Source organism: Leucopleurus acutus (assembly GCF_964270905.1).
Source record: "Leucopleurus acutus genome assembly, chromosome: 20".
Lineage (NCBI taxonomy): Eukaryota > Metazoa > Chordata > Mammalia > Artiodactyla > Delphinidae > Leucopleurus > Leucopleurus acutus.
The window spans coordinates 28,955,637-28,976,112 of record NC_139162.1 but is presented as its reverse complement, the minus strand read 5'-3'; the positions used below and the strand labels follow the sequence as shown (position 1 = coordinate 28,976,112).

Sequence of the window (20,476 nt, the reverse complement as noted above, 5' to 3'; positions counted from 1 at the left end):
ATTTCACATGTGTGAAATGGGCTGACAGAAGAGACCAACACGAACGGCCTCACCTTCACGGCCCCCAGCAGACGCATCCCAGAGTTACCAGGGAGTCATGTGATGAAAGATTGAAGGATGGAGCGTCCGGGAGGGCTACTTGTGAACCGTTCTCACAGAGCCAGGCTCTGTGCCGTCTGCTCTGCCCAGTGGTCCCCAGCCCCTGCCCTTCCATGGCCTAATGGTCACTCGCTTTAAGTTTGGGGAAACTTAAAGCTGGGGTCCTTTATCGGCAGGTTCTGGGGCAATGGGTGGGGAGAGGCTGTGGATCTCTGAAGTTCACAGACAGTCCCCACCCTCACACTCCTTTATTTTCAAGTTGTGCTTATGTGTTAATTACAAAAGTAAGCCAAACTCACTATAAAAACAGCCAACACCACAGTGCGTAAAGATAAAGGCAAAAATTCTTCTCCAGCTGCTCCCCTGCCCCAGTCCACTTCCCAGATGTCAACCCTGTGACTAGACTAGTGGAGGCCACAGGTCCTGGGGGCCCTCTCACCCCGCTTCTGTCTAGGCCTTTAATCCTGAGTCCTAATGTGTGAGAGCCTCCGTTCTTTACACCTGCACACCCTCTAGTGTGGGTGCTTTGCATAGGCGAGGTGAGGACACAGAGATAGAGGCAGGTGGCAGGCATGGCCCCTGTAAGTCAGGATCTAAATTCTTGGTCTCAACTAGGTCCACCAGACCTTGACTAGTGAGGTTGGCTTTTCTAACCCCGGTGCTGAGAGGATATTTGGAACAAAGCTACCTGCTAAAAAAAAAAAAGAAAGAAAAGAAAAAAGACACCAACTTTATTACAATAGCAACCCTAGCAAGTCAAAAGCAGCCTTTTCATCTATAGGTAATAATAATAACCTTATAATAATGACGATAATAATCATTTATGGGGTCCCTTATTAAGTGCCAGGCATTGCTTCAAGTCGTTTATTTATATTCGTTGGTCTAATTCTCACAGCAACATTCCCCAGAAGTAGTGCTATTAATCTTTCTCTTTTCTAGAAGCGACACTGGTGCTTGGGGTGTTGACTGAAGGAGACAGGACGTGCAGTGGTTAGCGGCTCAGGCTCTGGAGCCCAGACCACCTGGGCGAGCCCTCCTGGTTCTGCCACTTCCCAGCTGTGTGACCTTGGACTGAGGTTATAAAACGGCCCGTGACTCAGTTTCCTCTCTTGTACAATGGGAGGATGACAGAATCTCCCTCACAGGGTGGCTGCGAGGATTCAGTGAGTTAGTGTGTCCAGTGCCTGGCACAGAGAAGGCACTCAATACATGTGGGCATGAGGACTAAATGATGGGCCCCAGTCTCAACTAGTGATTGACCGAGGAGTAATTTAAAGCCAGGTCTGCAGGTTCTCAAGGCTTGTGGGCTCACCTGCTATGGAATGCTGCCAACCTGGAGCCCACAAGCTCCTCCCCTCCAAGTCTTGGGTTCTCAGGAGCCTCAGATCTCCCTGATGTGAAGATGTGTCCCCTCTGAAAAGCCAGTGATTCCTAGTGGGTGGTGAGAGGTAGAGAAGACTGTAGGCCAGCCTCTCCTGGCCATGGTTGGAAGGCCTCCAAGTCCCTGCCCTGATCAGCGCTTGGCAGGGAGGATGGGGATTCTCTACCCTTCTGGGGAATCCATTGCTGTTCCTAATTAGGGTTGTGATGCAAAGACTCAAATACCCCCAATAAGGCGAATGACAGACTGCTGGGTGACCCATGAAAGCACAGAGAGGAAAGGAGGCTACCTCCCAAGTGTGGTAGCTGCTGTAAGAGAGACCGTCAGACACGACTCCCTGGAGTGGTGCTGTCCAACCTATGAGGTGAGGGTGAGGACATTCCAGGCAGAGGGCTAGTGTGAGCAAAGGCGGAGAGGCTAAGAAAGCAGCTGAGAAGGGACTGGGCTTGAGGCAGGAGGCAGCAAATGCAGAGGCTGCAGCGGCCAGCAGTGGTCAGAACTTGGAGATCTTTGTGTAATCTGTCAAAGGGCTTCAACTTACTTTGGCCGCAAATGGGGAACCAGTGAAGAGTTATGAAGGGAGGAGGTAACTCTGGGAAGGTTTTGTCATCTGTCAAATGGGATAACAGTGGTATCTGCCTCATAGGGAGGATTAAGAGAGATGATCCGTATAAAGTACTCAGAATGGCACCTAGAAAATGCTCATTAAATGTCGGTGATGGCTGCCACTGCTGCTGGTACTGTCCTGTAGGGAAGAGCGAAAGCAAAGTTGCAGGCCCCCAAGGCAGTACACTGAGTGAGCGAGGCTTCACCAGGTGGATGGAGGCCAAGACCAGCCTTACGTAGATAGCCAGCAGGCCATGGACTTGTCTGCCTGCTAGAGACTAAAACCCAAGCTCCTTGGTGTGGCTCATAGTCCTGTGTGTTGTGGCCCCTCCTGGCCTCTCTTTCTCACTCGCTAGGCTCCTGCCACCTTGTCTTCTTCCTGATCTTCAAACGTGCCCAGCCTGGGCCTTTGCTCTTGCTGTTCCCTCTGTCTGGAATGCCCTTCCCTCACATCTTCTAATGGCTGACACTTTCTTGTCATAAAGCTCTTGGTTCAAATGTCACTTCCTCTGAAAAGCCTTTTCTGAGCCTCAGCACATCAGCCTTATCAGAGAAAGTGATCTTATTTGCTTTCCTGTTCAGTGTCTGTTTCTCCCTGTCCCCTTGATACAGGCTGAATTTTGTACCCCTCCATCCAAATTCATTTGTTGAAGTCCTAACACCCAGTACTCAGAACGCGCCTATCTGGAGTTAGGACCTTTGAAGAGGTGATTATGTTAAAATGAGGCCCTTAGGGCAGGCCCTGATCCAATCAGACTGGTGTCCTTACCAGAAGAGGAAATTTGGACACACAGAGAAGTGTGCATGCACAGAGGGACAACCATGGGACGAGGCAGCAAGCCAAGGAGAGAGGTTTCAGGAGAAATCAATTGTTTCGGCATCTTGATCTTGGACTTCCAGCCTCTACAACTGTGATTGCATAAATTTCTGTGTTTAAGCTACCCAGTTTGTGATATTTTGTTATGGTGGTGTATTAGCAAATGAATGCACTCTTAGATGTAAATTCCATGAGGGCACAGATTATGTCTTCCTTGTATACCATGGTGTCCCTAACTACTTGAACACTGACTAGCATACAGAGACCCTCAATACATGTTTGTCAGAAAAATGAAGACTGTGAGATGACCTTTATTAGAGATTTATTCCTTATAAGCTGTTCCTGGGAGGGGTGGCCTGTCAGCCTTGTGATCAGCTATTAGCAAAATGGAGTGGATTCAGTGAGCTGATGCCTCCCTGGAGGCAGAGTCTAGGGGCTGAGGGGAGGGGTACCTCACGAAGTTCTAATGGTAAAAGGCAGGAGGACAGACCCAGGGCAATTTCCATTACAGGGCTGGTTGGGTAAGTGCTACAGGACTGTGGGGTCTAGGCAGTGAAGCAGAGACACTGGGGCAGAAAGGAGCTGGGAGAAGTCAGAGGCAGGGCCTATCAGACGGGGTTTATCGGGCTATTGGCTCAGGCCTTACATTCCATCCTCAAATTTAGTCTTTTATAAATTTATTTATTGAATTTATTTTATTTTTGGCTGCATTGGGTCTTCATTGCTGTGTGTGGGCTCTCTCCAGTTGCAGTGAGTGGGGGCCACTTCTCTCTGTGGTGTGCGGGCCTCTCAGTGCGGTGGCCTCTCTTGTTGTGGAGCACAGGCTCCAGGCACGTGGGCTTCAGTAGTTGTGGCAAGTGGGCTTCAGTAGTTGTGGCTTGCAGGCTCTAGAGCACAGGCTCAATAGTTGTGGTGCACGGGCTTAGTTGCTCTGTGGCATGTGGGATCTTCCCGGATCAGGGCTCGAACCTGTGTCTCCTGCATTGGCAGGTGGATTCTTAACCACTGCGCCACCAGGGAAGCCCAAATTTAGTCTTTTGACATTATCTCCAGAAGAGAATACAACTAGTCACAGACCACCCCCAGTACGCTTGAAAAAAGATGCTCATTTGTACGGCTGTAATTACAAAATGCAAATATCAAGAATATTCTAGAACCCATCTTTCAAAACCCACCTACAGCATCTGACACTCCTGGCAACACTGTCTTCACTTGGCTTCCTTCTCAGTCTCCTCTGTTGCTTCCCATTCATCTCGTCCCTCATCCCTAACCGTTTATTTCCAGAAGGCAGCCAGAGCGAGCCCTCGGTACCTTTGCACCTGAATTTCCTCTGCTGGAACCCTCTTCCTCAAAACTGACTCCCTTACTTCTTTCAAGTTCTTGCCTGGACGTGACTTTCTCAGTGAGGTCTCTTACCCACCACCTTATTTAAAACTGCACTACCTCCAAACTTCTATCCCTCTTCCCTCCTTACCACTTGCTACCAAAAGACCTCCCACATGTATTTCTCAGTTAGTGTTTGTCTCCCCCGAAATGGAGGTCAGCTCCAGGAGGGCAGAGGTTTGTCTCATGTTAACTACCATACCTCTGTTGTCTAGAACAGTGCCTGACACATAGTGAACCCTCGTAAATTATCTGAATGAATGTCGAGAAGTTTTCAATGACTTTTCAATTTTTCGTGTTCGCATTTAAAATTTATAGAGCATCTTACAAAGGAGCATGGACCATTTAAAGGTGAGAGTTTAAAACATTTTTTTTAAAGAGTCTATATATTTAGTAACTACTGTGGGCATCAACATAACAGCTAAACTAAGGGGAAGAGTAGTCATTCAAGGCATGTTTCTTTAATTAATGACCCTTTGGAGTGTGGTTGACGTGCGCGTAGTCTGCAACGGTGCAGCAGCTTGGTTGTAGTGCTAGAAGAAGCCCCAGGGGTGCGCTGGCTCAGATACCGCCACTGCAGACCTGTTAGTTGAGTCGAATCCAACGCGGATAAGTTACAGCTGCGAAAGACACGACTCCACCACCGAGACCCATTTTCAGCCTCAGCCGAGCCTGAGGCCCGACCGCGCAGCCGCAGAACTAGGTGGGCGGGCCTGCGCAACCGCAGAAAAAGCCGGTGGCCGGGGGTCCAGCTCAGTCTCGCTCAGTTTCCCGCCCGGCCTGGTCCACGCTTTCTTCACCGCCGCGGGTGAGGCCGGCTTCGCTGCACCGGTATCGGACCACTAGCCCTCTTCTCCTGAGCTGTCGCCATCATGCTGCTGCCTGTGTTCACCCTGAAACTGCGCCACAAAATCAGCCCCCGCATGGTGGCCGTAGGGCGCTACGACGGGACTCACCCGTGCCTGGCGGCCGCTACCCAAGCAGGCAAGGTAACCGCTCCCCCAAGTTCCCACCCGCACGGGGTCCGGGCCCCTGGAGTCCCCACGACCTCTGCCCGCTAGGTCCCTGCAGTCCAGCTCCTCATTCTCAGGCTCCTCCCCCAGCCAGGGTTGCCCGGCAACCTCCGTAGCTCTCCATCCTGCGCACACATGAATAATCACGCAGAACGGCTTTTCTGAGCAGTTAACTTGTCTTCAGGCACTTAGACTCGGACAATGTTGGTGACTCTCTACAGACAGGGAGCTTACGGAAGAGAAGACCCCAGAGGGGGAATGGCTTAGTCAGGGTTAGCAGTAATGGCAGACCCCAGATTAGAGCCCAGGGCCTCTGCCCTTTGCTCTGGAACTCCTACTATCTCAGGCTGCCTCTCAGAGCCAACAACTTTACGGGGGGGGGGGGGGGGGGAGGGGAGGGAATCACAAAGACCCTTAAGTGATTCAAATTGCACTTTCGATCTTTATCCACGTACAGTCACGTCTCTTCCTATAATTTATTTACTAAGTACCTTTTAGGGGCTTACTATGTGCCGGGTGCTGGGCAAGGTGTGGGACTCACAGAGACGAAAAAGATATAGTCATTCAGCATTCACCAGACTTACTGGACACCTCCTTCGTGCTAGATCTTGGGGATTCAGAGATAAAGTTGGAGTCCTGACTTTCAGTAAAGCTTATAGTCCAGAAGGACAGCAGACAAGGCAAATCAAGAAACTGTTGACGGAGGCATGCCCCCAAACCGTGGAATACTATGACGCCAAGCGTAGTAACTTCTAACAGGTGCAAAGCCTTATTACGTTAATCATCTCAGTATCCTTGCTAAATTGCCAACCGCTGCCATATAGCACAGGTGTCGTAGATTGTGGCTCCCGTACCTACTAAGTTCATGACCTTGAGCAAGGTACTTAGTATCTACCGCATAGGGTTGCTAAGAGGATTAAGTAAGTTACTACTGATACATGTCATGCGCTTATAGGCAGTGGTCACTGTTAGCTGTTATTTTCTTCTTATTACTCCCACTTTACTGATTAGAAATAATGGTTCAGAGAGGTTCAAAGCAATGTTTGAGGCTGTTCAACTGGAAAGTGGTAGAAATGAGATTAGAGTGCATGTTCTCTGACCCAGTGTGGATTTAATAAGCTAACATTTATATAATGATTTACAGTTTTCGAGACACTGCCACCTATGTTGTATGTTTTCTCATATGCCATGCCTTGGGATCCATAAGTAAAAAGTAATGATTCATTTTCATTAAGTTGTGTGATGGAGGAAAGCATTTAGCACAGAGCCTCGTACGTAATGATGTTAGTAGGCACTGACAAATACCAAAAATTCATATTGGTTCTGCTGTAGGTGCACAGCAGCTACATAAGTGGGTTGAAAAGATCCCATTGATGTTAGCTCAGCCCCTGATTTATTGAGGGCTTGCTATGTGCTGGGCACTGTTCTTAGCTCTGCAGTTACAAGGGTGAAGGTGACAGACAAGTCTCATCCCCTTGGAGGTTACTTTGAGAGGGGGAGCCAGATAGTTAACAGAAACACACACACTGTCTCCATGGGAGAAAAACAGAGTAAGGGGTTGGGGGTGATGGGAGATTGCTATTTTAGACAGGGTGATCAGATAGGCCTCTGATAACTGTGGATCAGAGGTTTGAAGCAAATGAGGAAACCAGCCCTGCAGATAGGGGGAGTAAGTGTACCAGCAAGTACAAAGGCTCTGAGGTAGAGATATACTTGGTGTGTTCCAGAAACACAAGAAAGTTGCTGGGGCTGGAATGGATTGAGGGAAGCAGTGGGGTAGCCAGCGGCTGGATCATATAGGGCCTTGTAGGCCACCGTAAAGACCTTGGTTTTAATAAAGTGCGTGATGGGATTCGGTTTATGTTTTAGATAAAGGATTACTGGCTGGTGCTGCAACAGAGCTGCAGTGGGGGGAGTATAGGAGTGGAAGCGGGAAGATCAGGCAGAGGTTTCTATGGAAGCACTTTCATTAGAATGTGACCTGGAGTGGGAGGCAGGGATGCTTGACTCTAAGTCTCTTTCTGAAGATGGGGGGAAAAAAAGGGAGAGAGAGAGAAGTTCCTGTGTCCTGTGTAATTGGACACTTTACATTCAGAACTTCAAAAACAAATCTGAAGTTCTGACCTGATCTTTTATCTTTAGACTTAAAGAAAAAATTGGTATTATTTTATGATCGAAATAATACACAAATATATTATCCTTTAAAAACAAACATTGCAGGTAAGGCTAAAGCCCTCCTTGACTGTCGGGGTCCGTGTCTCTAAAAACAGGATTTTGTCATTTTCAGTGGGACTCTGCTGTGAATGGGGGGCTGACTTACTGGGATCTGGTCTCTGAACCTGAGCAAGGATGTTTTAAAAAGGGGTTTCTTGCAGGATGAACATTAGTTCATCGGGGGACAGGTTTCCTGTCACCGTGGAATTGGAGGGCCTAGTTGGAATTTATATTGTCGGCAACACCCCCTCAGCCAGAACAGATATGTGAACTTCAGCCAGTCCTTTGGCTGAAGGCACTGGGAGTGATCTGTTTGTTGTGTGACTGAGCCTGAGGGACAGGTGAGTCTCCAGGGCGCTGATTGCTGTATGCAGAGAACAAACAGCAGGAGGGGAACTAGGGAGAAACCAGACTCCTGGGGCTCTTGCTCATGACAGCAACCTCCAAACTCTTTGCATCCCAATAACAGTGAACATGAAGTCCACAGGTTATTTTTCCTCCAGTTCTTTCTCAGCCTGTCTAATTACTAGAAGACTCTGTAAGAATTCTTTTGTTCAGAACTGTTATAAAAGGAAGGAAGATGTGGCTAGAGATTACTGGAGCCAGACACCAGGCTTGCATCTTAGCCCTGTCACTTATCAGTGGTGAGACCTTGGGAAAGGGCCTTAACCCTTCTGACCTCCTCTGTATATCAGGAGGACCAAATGTTGTTGTGAGGACCAAATGCAGTAATGTTGATAAAAGCATGTTGTAAAGTATTACACAAATGAGAACATGAACACAGTATTCAGTAGCTACACACACTATCTCTATGTTTCTAACCAATCTTTTAAAAATTATTTTTTGTCAAATAGGTTACCTTGTTTAGATAATAATTTAAAATGAATCCTGCTTGGATTTAAAACCGAGTCTCCTAAAACTGAGTTCCTCTGCTGAGTTTCTAATTAACTTCTCTATCCCAAACTTCGTTGCCTTTCTTGTTCCACACCTGTTCCTCCTCAGGATTGAGGATTATCAAAGAAAAGCAGGCATTGTAACCCAGCTGGACCCTATGGGGCCTTCCTGGGACAGACCCCTCCCCTCCATGTCCTCCACCTGCCTCTTGTTTGTAGAAAAGCTTTAGTCTCCCAGGCCTGCCCTGAGTCTCAGAAGGCTGGCTCAAGAGTTAATTATTAGGAATGGGAAGATGGAGAACCAAGCTGTTGAGCTGGGAAACTGGCAACAATTTAGACTCTAAACCAGCCATAAAGAGTCACGGGGAGCTCCCAGCTCCCAGTTCCCCGAAAGCTATAAAAGTCTGACACACATTCCTAAGCTGTTTTTACAGGGAGCAGACTCCTACCAGATGAAAACTTCTGATCACAAGCACATAGACCCCAGACCGGTTGAAGCCAGAAGATAGGTGATGCTTGAAACTTCAGCTTGTTGCCAACCAATCCAGGAATTGTGCACGAGCTGCTCATGCACCCTGCGGATCCCTCCCTCACACTGCCTTTAAAACCTTTGTCTGCTAACTGGCAACTTGGAGGTGGTCTTAGGACATTAGTGCACCATCTTCCCCGGTTGCTGGCCTCTCGAGTAAAGCAAAGTTTCCTTTTCCACCAACGCTTGTCTCTCGAGTATTGGCCTTTTGAGTGGAGCAACCAGACTGGCCTCGCCTGGTTACAGGTTTATACCAAGGGGTGAAATGCTCATTTAACATTAGCAAATTTTAGAACTAGAAGGGGCTTAAGGCATCTCTAGTGCGGTTTCTCATCCTTTTCTTTTTTTTCCATATTGCCTCCCATGGAGCTTTTTTCAGAAAATTAAAATTTCCCTAATGAAATTTTAATACCACAGATGTGCAGTATATCAGTTTTTATAGAGACCCTTTGGAGGCTACAAGCCATTCTCATGTATAAGATCCCCCCCGCCCCAAACCCAGCCACGCGTCTTGAGAGCCATATCTGAGAATGCATGTGTTAGTCTAAACCTCCTTTTACAGAAGCCCAAGGAAATTTAAAGATTTGTAGGGATACTCAGATGATTGTTTATGACAGCTGAAACTGCTAAATTCATTCACTTTGAGCTCATTATTTAATTCTGTCTTACTAGTATAGACTATGAAAGCCTTCAAGAAGCTTGCTTTGTGTGACTCAGTTTAGGTTTGTAAGAAAAATCTACTACCTACGAGTTTTAAGGGTTAGGAAGTGAACTAGTTAGGTGCTTGGATGGAAGATACTAAAGGAAGTGTTTATTATTCTATTTTCTCTGATCTTCGTGTGTAGCAATCACATGGTAGCTGGTAGCAGCTTCCTACAGGTTGACCAGGAAAAGGATGGTTTGTAAGAGTGCTTTAACACTCTACTGGTGGGTAGTATATAAGCTGCCCTGGGAAGCAACAACTAGATCTTGGCTATTACCTCGTTCTTTACAAGGCTAAGAACCACTGGGTTTCCACAGTTTGCAGTGACTGAAAGCCAGCCATGCACAGAACTGTGTATGGGCGTTTTAAGTTTTGTAGGTGATTAAAGTCACTTCTTGTTAATGTTGATATCTGTTAATAACCTGAGTCTTTTTTAAAAAGATGTATGTTAATTTTACATTTTTGGTATTTTAAGGGGATGTAATTAACTGTTTTTGTTTTAGGTTTTTATTCACAACCCTCATACCCGGAGCCAGCATTTCAGTGCATCCAGGGTCTTCCAGAGCCCCCTGGAGTCTGATGTTTCACTTCTCAACATTAACCAGGCAGTCAGCTGCCTGACTGCAGGAGTACTGAACCCTGAACTTGGCTATGATGCTCTTTTAGTGGGGACACAGACTAATCTTCTGGCTTATGATGTCTACAATAATTCAGATTTGTTCTACAGAGAGGCAAGTATACCCCTTTATAACCATAAAACTTCCGTTACCCATTAGTGTCCACTTTTTCTTTTTTATGATTAAAAGAGATCAGACATTTATTTTGGATTTTTATGTGGTTGTTGTAGTTAAAAAACATGCGGATTTTGCCATTTACATCGCCTTTGTGTACTTGACATTTATTTGGTCATGGTTGGTAACCACTTTTTGACACTCCAGTTTATCTCTCAGGAGGTATATCTGTGCTACTACCATCTGTCAAGATTTGCCATTGAGAGTTCTGCCAACAGCCAGGGAGCCAGCAAACAGGACTCCTGGTGGCTTTGCATTAAAGTTTAGTATAGTAGTTTCTAGGAGGAGCACTTACTGTAGCCTGCCATCTACAGGCTACTGCAACTTTAATACTCAGATAATCCAAATTTATTATAGAAAAGATATAGAAGCAAAATAAAAATAATTACACATGGTTTCTTCATTTGGAAATAGCACTTAACTCTTGAATTGAGTTATCCCGACTTTTTACTAAGTATTTGTGAGTGATTTTTTTTTTTTTTACAAAATGGGATCATGCTATATACATGTAGCCTTTTACTTTTTTTCTATAATAGCTTTATTAAGATATAATTCATATACCATACAACTCACCTATTTAAAGTATACAATTCAGTGGTTTATTCAGAGAGTTGTGTAACTACACCACAATCAATTATAGAACATTTTCATTATTCCAGAAAAAAACCCATACCCATTAGTAGTCACTCCCCATTTTCCCCCAACCTCTCATCCTTAAGCAACCACCAGTCTACTTTCTGTCTCCATAGATTTGCCTATTCTGGACATTTTCTTTTATAAATTTATTTTATTTATTTATTTTTGGCTGTGTTGGGTCTTCGTTGCTGCGCGCAGGCTTTTCTCTAGTTGCGGGGAAGGGGGGATACTCTTCATTGCAGTGCATGGGCTTCTCATTGCAGTGGCTTCTCTTGTTGCGGAGCACGGGCTCTAGGCACGTGGGCTTCAGTAGTTGTGGTGCGCAGGCTCAGTAATTGTGACGCATGGGTTTAGTTGCTCCGCGGCATGTGGGATCTTCCTGGACCAGGGCTCAAACCCGTGTCGCCTGCATTGGCAGGAGGATTCTTAACCACTGCGCCACCAGGGAAGCCCTATTCTGGACATTTTGTTACATGTATCATACTTCATTCTTTTTATGGCTGAGTTATTTTCCATTGTATGTATAAACAACATTTTATTTATCCATTCATCATTTAATAGACATTTGGGTTGCTTCTACTCCCTGGATATTACATGTGGCCTTTTTATTCAGAAATATGTGTACTGTATTGAACTTTATATTGAAGTTACTATATATCTATGCTTTATTCTTATTGGCTCTATAGTATTTCATTGTGTTAAAATATATCATAATTTGTTTAACCCTTTCCATATTGTTTCATATTTATGTTATTTCCGTAGTTTCTCTATTACAATTGATAATTTCATAAGCATATATCTTTGCCAACTTCTCCGATTATTTCCTAAGGGTAAGTTCTTAGAAATGAAGTTTTTTTCCTTTGGTATTTTTTAATTGAGGTAAAATGTACATACAGTGAGATACACAAACCTTAAGTGTTCAGTTCAATGAGTTTTGATCCCTGTAATCAACACCCCCCAATAAAAATATATCGGGGGTGTTATGGAAGCATCTTATGGAAAAACCGAACGAACAACTTTTTGGCCAACCCAGTAGAACATTTTCATCACTTCAGAAAATTTTGCTGTGCCCCATTCCAGTCAATTCCTATTCCCTATAGATATTCACTGTTTTGATTTCTGTCACCTTAGACTAGTTTTCCCTGTTCTTGAACTTCATACAAATGGAATCATACAGAATGTACTCTTTGGTGTCTGGCTTCTTTCACTTAACGTCTGTGAGAATCATACTTGTTGTTGCATTTAGCGGTAGTTCTTTTTTTTTTTTTTAATATTTATTGTGGCTGCGCCGGGTCTTAGTTGTAGCATGCGGGCTCTTAGTTGCAGCATGTGGGCTCTTAGTTGCGGCATGCTGACTCTTAGTTGCTACATGCGTGTGTGCTATAGTTCCCCAAGCAGGGATCGAACCCGGGCCCACTGCGTTGGGAGCATGGCATCTTACCCACTGGACAACCAGGGAAGTCCCTACCAGTAGTTCTTTTTTGTTGCCGAGTAGTAATTCCATTGTGTGAATATGCCACAATTTGTTTATTCTTCTGTTGATGGACATGTGGCATGGACATCCGGGTTGTTTCCAGTTTGGGGCAATTATGGATAAAATTGCTGTAAACATTTTTGTCCTAGTCTTTTTGTGGACATATGTTTTAGTTCATCTTGGGTAAATACCTAGGAGTAGTTGTACCGTTTTACACTTCCATCAGCAATGTGTGAGAGTTCCATTAGCTCCACATTTCTTGTCGGCATTTGGTGTTGCCAGTCTTTGTAATTTGAGTCATTTTAGTAGGTGTGAAGCGGTATCTTACTGTGGTTTCATTTTGCATTTTCCTTGTGACCAGTGATGTAGAACACTTTTTCTTGTGCTTTTTTTTTATTGGTATGTCTTCTTTTGTGAGTCTGTCTTTTGCCTATTTTTTATTGGTAGTTTGGGTGTATTATTGATTCGTAGATGGTCTTTGGATATACTGGGTACAAGTTCTCTGTCAGATTCATGTAAAATAAATATTTTCTCTCAATACGTGGCTCATTCCAATAGGTAGGTATCTTCTGATGAGCAAACGTTTTCAATTTTGATGAAGTCTTGCTGATCAATTTTTTCTTTAATGGTTAGTGCTCTTTCTGTCCTAAGAAATCTTTGCCTATTTCAGTGTGACAAAGATACTGTTGTATTTTTGTATAAGACTGAAATTGAGTTTAGGACTGTATTAGGATTCTTCAGAGAAACAGAACCAATAGGATGTGTATATATAGAGAGAGAGGGAGTGGAGATGGATTTATTTTAAGGAATTGGCTCATGCACTTGTGGAGGCTGGCAAGTCCAAAATTTGCAGGGTATGCCAGCAGGATAGAGACAGAGGAAAGAACTGATGCTGAAGCTCAAGTCCAAAGGCAGTCTGGTGGCAGGATCCTTCCTTCCTCAAGGCAGGTCAATCTTTTTTCTATTTAGGCCTTCAACTGATTGGATGAGGCTCACCCACATTCTACAGGGTAATCTGCTTTACTCAGAGTCTACAGATTTAAATGTTAATCTCATCTGAAAAATACTTTCACAGAAACGTCTAGAGTAATGTTTGACCAAATATCTGGGTACCATGGCCTGGCCAAGTTGACACATAAAATTAATGATCACAAGAATTCAGCTTTACAATTGCTGAGTTAAAAACCTTTTCTAAGTGAAATTTTTGTTAGATATTGCTAAACTGCTCTCTAGAAAGACTCCTGTTTTCCCACCTCCCCCTCAGAATATGAGAGTGCTTGTTTTATCACACCCTAACGAACAATAGGTCTCATCTTTGCTAATCTGAAAAGTGGAAAATGATGTATTGTAGAATGAACATTTTTTCATACTTGTTGGCTATTTGTATTTCTTCTCTTGTGAATTTCCTGTTTATTTTATTTATTTAGTTTTGCTTGGGGTGTGTTTACCCATTTCTTATTTACTTTGTATTAACTCATATTAACTCTTTGTCCTATGTATTGCAGTTATTTTTCCCAGTTTATTTTTTTTACCTTTTAACTTGATTGATTGATTGACCAGTTAGTAGTTTTGGGCTATGAATTCTTTTCTTTCTTTTATAGCCAATCTATTTTCTATAGTTTTCCTACTTAAAGATTATGTAAGTAAGGACTATTTTCCTATACAATAAACAGTGTTTACAAAGATGTCCTCGAATCTTCCAAAAATAAATTAAATTGTGCTTATGTACTTTATTCAAGAAGTCAAGACACTTATTATTTCTGGATGGTGGGTCTATAGGTGTTTGTAGTTTTTAGTACTTTACAATTTACTTTACAATTAAAAAGAGCAGTAGTAAGAGAACTGATTAATAAGTATTAAAAAGATTTCCATCTCAAATAGTTAAAATAGGTTACAAAAGTTTGGGTGTTTAAAGGCATAAGTCTTGATTCTCTGGGGAATTTGGCCTTTAGAACCTGGTGGTCCAAGAGAGCCTGGGATTTTGTAGTAGGTTATCGTAGCAGGTTAGTGTGAGAGACCAAGGGCCTGAGTTTATCCTGGGTCTGTGCTCATCCTTGCATGAGCACGCATAAGCCACAGACGCGGTCCTCAGTGGACAGCCCTGGCCTGCCTCTCAGGAGACCATGTGGCTTCTCAGAAATGATGACAGACGACTCTGAGTATCTAAATAAAAAGAGGGATATATGTTATCTCCAGTGGGCCCGTGCAGCATTGTGTTTGAGAGTTTCTGTCTTTTTTCCCTTCTTAGGTAGCAGATGGGGCCAATGCAGTTGTGCTGGGGACATTGGGAGACATTTCCTCTCCTCTTGCAATTATTGGTGGAAATTGTGCTCTGCAGGGTTTCGATCATGAAGGAAATGATCTCTTTTGGACGGTATGAAGAATGAAATACTCTCTTTAGTACTCTTAAACGTTTTTACTTTTAATATTCTTTATGTCTTGTTTGTTTTTTACCACTAACTGTAATGAATAATAGAAACAAAATAGAACAATGTTTATAATTCTGTACATTTTAAAAAAGGATATGAGGGCTTCCCTGGTGGCGCAGTGGTTGAGAGTCTGCCTGCTGATGCAGGGGACACGGGTTCGTGCCCCGGTCCGGGAAGATCCCACATGCCGCGGAGCGGCTGGCCCGTGAGCCATGGCCGCTGAGCCTGCGCGTCCGTAGCCTGTTCTCCGCAACGGGAGAGGCCACAACAGTGAGAGGCCGCGTACCGCAAAAAAAAAAAAAAAAAAGGACATGAGTAATTAGAATTTTAAATTAGTGGTTTGTATCATCCTCTCTTTCATGTAGCTCCTGTGTTTGGATTAAGTGAAAAAAGATGGTACAGTAATGATTTTGGTTCTATTTTCAGGTTACTGGAGATAATGTTCATTCCTTGGCCTTGTGTGACTTTGATGGTGATGGGAAGAAAGAGGTATGTGCGGGAGGAGATACTTCACTTGTGTATACTTCTCAGCTGAGTACAGACATTTTCCCATGACGGTGACATTAGTGTTGAGAGAGCTGTTAGCTTCTCACAGGTGATTTTGGTGCTCTGTTGCCTAAATGATGAGCTAACTGGCCTCATTCGTCTTTCTTCTCTCTTTTCAACAATAATTTACTTGTGTTTGTCTAATACAGAGATCAAGACCATGATGTTTCAAAGACACCTGACAGGGAGAGAAGGCAGAACATTTGATGGGATCGCAGTCACATTCACAGTCTTATAACTTGATTCCAGTGCTTTTAAATTGTACCTAGTTCTCAGTTTTAGCCAACTTTTTCAGGAATCTGAAAGTTTTAGAGATTGGCTCTTAGCCTTTTTAAACTATTCTAATGGTTTCTCTAGAAATTAACTTCTTGAGCAGCCCGTGAAGTACTGTGTTGGGCATTGACTTACCCTCCACTTGTCCACGGATACTGGGCTCTGGCTTTTAAACAAGGCTTCCACCTGCAGGCAGACAGACACCAAACGAAGAACATTTTCAGGTGCCTGGTGAAAGAACTTGTTCTGGGTAGGAGGTGCAGCCCACATGGCAGGATCAATAGTAACCACTTTTTCTTCACTGACTGAATCTTAACCTTCTCAGTGGAAGGAACCTTTCTGAGCATCACACTGCTGGGAAGTTGGAACTCCTGGGTGGCTGTAGGAACATACGAAGTATCATGCGATTTTTTTGTTTTATTTTTGGAAATTTTGCTGTGTTCACTCGCTGAACTAAATATGTATGATTTTTTTCCTTTCAGCTTCTTGTTGGATCTGAGGATTTTGATATCCGAGTTTTTAAAGAAGATGAGATTGTGGCAGAAATGACAGAAACAGAGGTAAGAAGTGTAAGAAGGTATCAGAATTATTATAACGTTGACAGATTAGCATAGTCAAATGTAACATTAAAGGAGAGTGCTGGCACATCTTCTCACAACCCAGACAGTTTTAGGGTAAAAACTCTGGGGATTAAACAGAGTTGTGCATTACAGAGAAAGAAGCATTTTAAATATCATTTATCAAGATATATCTTGAAAAGACTGATTAAATAGAGAAAAATTATTGAGCACATAAAGGTATTTCTTTTAATGAGCTAATACATACTACTGATAATAATAGCAACCATTTATTGTGCACCTGAAATATGCCAGGCACTGAACTTACTCATCCTACAACCACCCTGTTATGAAGGTATTATTAGTTCTCATTTTACAGATGAGGTAACATGTTAAGTTTCCCTGTTAAGTTTCTCTCACAAGCTCATGGCTGTTAAGTGGCATATGGTCAGGATTTGAAGCTTTGTGCCTCCTCCTCCTCATGTGTCTTAAATGGGGTTGAATATTGAATAAAGTGTGTAAATGAGATTTTTATACTTTTTCTCTTAATTCAAATTAAGTACTTCTTAGGCACATTTCTACAGGTAAACTTAGAAATCAGATGTTAGAGAACTTGACTAGTTTCTTTGTGACTAGAATTACTCATGTAATTGAACCTGAGATGTTTCTTAGAGTTTTTTTTTTTTTTAAACAGTGAAGATTACTCTCATCCTTTGTAGTTTTGGTATTCTTAGGATATTTATTTGCTGCTGGTTTTCCAGGATTGGGCAAGATGGAAACAGAAAAAAGAATTAGGATATTCTGAATTAAGGAAGGAGAAAGGGATAAAGGAGCCATGGCTGTGACCATTGTAAATGGACAGAAAAAAAAAAAAAAAGAAGGAAGTGTTGGAGATCAAAATGATGGGATTGTGCAAAATTGAATCAGGTGGTGCTTGGGAATCTGTGTCAGAAAAGCTTGAGGGCACCAGCCTCAGAACTCACCCTGGCTACTCATCCTCGCTTCTCGCCACTTACAAAGCTGTCTAGGGACGTCAGGCTTCTATTTCCCTGACTACAGAAGGGAGACCACAAAGCAAAACCTGCATATTGATATATAAAAGTGTTATCAATCAGTTTTAACTGGTTTACCTTTATTATAGATTTTTACTTCGACTTACTATACTTTTTGTGCAGTCTTAGTTATTATGGTTGTAAACTAATAGCTTTGGATGGAGGAAAATGAAGGGGAGAAGTGAGTGCTAAAAACAACAGTCTGAAGAGGTGTGTCCATATGGGGGCGGTTTTGTTTATGTGTATGTGTTTAATGTGTGCTTTTCTAGAGAGAAGATCCTTAGCTTTCATTAGATTCTTGAAGGGGGTTGCCACCACCCTGTTAAAAAAACAACTTGAGAATCACTGGCCTGTAGGTGCTGTGTCCTGCATTACCATTTCCCTTTCATTCAAATTTGTAGTAAATTGGGACTTCCCTGGTGGCACAGTGGATAAGAATCCGCCTGCCAACGCAGGGGACACGGGTTCGAGCCCTGGTCCGGGAAGATCCTACATGCCGCGGAGCAACTAAGCCCGTGCGCTACAACTACTGAGCCTGTGCTCTAGAGCCACAAGCCACAACTACTGAGCCCACGTGCCTAGAGTCTGTGCTCCGCAACAAGAGAAGCCGCCGCAACGAGAAGCCCGTGCACCGCAACGAAGAGTAGCCCCCGCTCGCCGCAACTAGAGAAACCTGCGAGCAGCAACGAGTACCCAACGCAGGCAAAAATAAATGAATAAATTTAAAAAAATTTTTTTGTTTAAAAAAATTTTTGTAGTAAATCTTTTCTCTTTTAGGGAATCATTGAGGTGTTGTTGGATTTCTGTTTATTGTCAATACTAGATGTGAGGGGAGTGCATTCTTTGAAACACCTCTTACCTAAATCCTGGAAAAGGACAGAAGAACATGAAATAGAGCAAGGGATTTGAGGTGCCTCTTGATCCTCTAGTCCGCAAAAGAAGAAACTAGTGAGCTAATGAAGGACTAAGGGACCGAGGGAAACTGGGGCTAAATTTACGAAAATGTGGACTTCATAAGATTGTGCATTTCAGGGCTGTTTTCCTGTCCTCTTGGTTTGATTTTGCTCCTAGTTCAAATGTCTTTTCACACATCAGCAAAATTATAATTTATTTGGCAGTTGAACAGCACTGCCAAAAGAATGCCTTGAGCTAAGTAATTCTGGAGTCCTACCCAGCACTTTGTATTCAGTTAAGTGAAGTGGGTGGTTTTATAGAAAAGCTGTAGGTGTAGAAGAAATTACATAACTATTCTCTGCTTTACACAATTTATTTCTTTATATCTCTTGTATTAGTGTCAGAATTAGGAAGTAGATCTGCAGGATCATAGATATCATTAAACTTTGGTTTTAACTTTTAAGGATAATTTTTTTCAGTATCTAAAATTTTATCCTCAAGTATGTTAAATCCTCTAATAATTCTATAAATATTTCAGTATAATATATACATTATATATATTGTTAGATACATACCGAAATCCACGTGCTGGGTTTTTGCTTTTCAAAGGATTATGTTTTCTTCTAAAAAATGTCTTTCATCTCTAGCAAACAATAAATTATGTCATAGAAAAGTATACACTTAAAAGATGTTTAATTGTGGATTTTACAAGTCCTTTTAAAATTTAGACTGTAGGGTATCATAACTTAAGGAAACTGGAATAATTAAAACATTTTGCGTTAGTGTGTATAACATCTATTGTACATATTCCAGATCTTGTGTACGTGGCTTATTCCCTCCTTAATTCCTTAATTTTATTATTTAAAAAATACTAATTTGTTGAAACTTGCTACATATGCTCAGTCTAAAACAGTAAATTTTGTGAGTTTATTTAATTCTGATTATCCAACTCTGAAATAGATGACACGGCTCATAGAGAAGGGGAATGCATTCTCCTCTAATGGTTTGGAAGTGCATTTAAATCTAATTTTAACATACTTATAGCAAGGCATGCAGTTTTTGTTTTTGTTTTTGTTTTCGGTATGCGGGGCCTCTCACTGTTGTGGCCTCTCCCGTTGCGGAGCACAGGCTCGGGACACACAGGCTCAGCGGCCATGGCTCACGGGCCCAGCCGCTCCGCGGCATGTGGGATCTTCCCGGACCGGGGCACAAACCCGTGTCCCCAGCATCGGCAGGCGGACTCTCAACCACTGCGCCACCAGGGAAGCCCCCAAGGCATGCAGTTTTATAAAGCCACACTTCGCACCAAATTGAGCCTTAATGAACTGTGTGTTTATCATTATTTTTTGCAGATAATCACCTCTCTTTGTCCCATGTATGGCAGTCGATTTGGTTATGCCCTTTCCAATGGCACAGTTGGAGTTTATGACAAAACAGCCCGATACTGGAGAATTAAAGTTAGTATGATTAAGCCTCTGAGGTTCAGGGATTTTATACTTATTGAGAGACTTATGTACTAATTGTTGAAATTGCTTTTCAGTCCAAAAACCATGCCATGAGCATTCATGCTTTTGACCTTAATTCTGATGGAGTGTGTGAACTGATAACCGGTTGGTCCAATGGGAAGGTAAGTTTAAACAGAGTTCAAGTGTGATTTAAAGTAATAATTGTCTGAGGTACATTGGCTGTATGACTCAGCAGTAACACGAGAATATAAACTTGAGTTCCTTGGCTGTGCTTTCAAATGTAACTTTATAATCTTCCCATGTATTTTTATTCTTGCTCTAGTTATCAACACTGCAGAGTGAGTGTCCTTTCCATCTCATAAGCGCTATTTGGGGGAAAATCTCTAGGAAGGTTCTTTCTAAATCTCTTCCTTGAAGGAATGAGAATCAATTTAGTCAGGTTGATCCTAAGCATAAGCACGTTAAAAAAAAAAAAAGGATTTTTAATAAGCTAATAGTGAACTGTGTATAGCTCTTTTCTAGTAAATCTTCAAGTCTGACTAAAAACAGAATTAATGGGAAGAATTATGTTAGCATATTGTTTTCTGAGCTAGAACTTCAAAATAGAATTTTTTTGCTTCTCTCCTTTTTAAATTTCAAATCAGAATTTTCTACAGTCTTTTGGCAAGTCAGGATTATCTTGTTAGCAACTGCTCAGTAGCTGTCAGATCTCCATGGATA

At 42.8% G+C, this 20,476-nt stretch overlaps 1 protein-coding gene across 1 annotated transcript in view; it reads left to right on the top strand.

Annotated features, from left to right (window-relative positions):
- The first annotated feature begins 5,082 nt into the window (after nt 1–5,082).
- The window catches only part of BBS2 (Bardet-Biedl syndrome 2), a 31,826-nt gene continuing 16,432 nt past the window's right edge, over nt 5,083–20,476 (top strand). Inside the window, exons 1-7 of the mRNA XM_082862760.1 lie at nt 5,083–5,275; nt 10,142–10,373; nt 14,792–14,913; nt 15,395–15,457; nt 16,270–16,347; nt 19,643–19,747; nt 19,831–19,917. Of these exons, the coding sequence (XP_082718886.1) occupies nt 5,159–5,275; nt 10,142–10,373; nt 14,792–14,913; nt 15,395–15,457; nt 16,270–16,347; nt 19,643–19,747; nt 19,831–19,917 (804 nt within the window). The 5' untranslated portion in view covers nt 5,083–5,158. The remainder of the gene's footprint in view (nt 5,276–10,141; nt 10,374–14,791; nt 14,914–15,394; nt 15,458–16,269; nt 16,348–19,642; nt 19,748–19,830; nt 19,918–20,476) is intronic.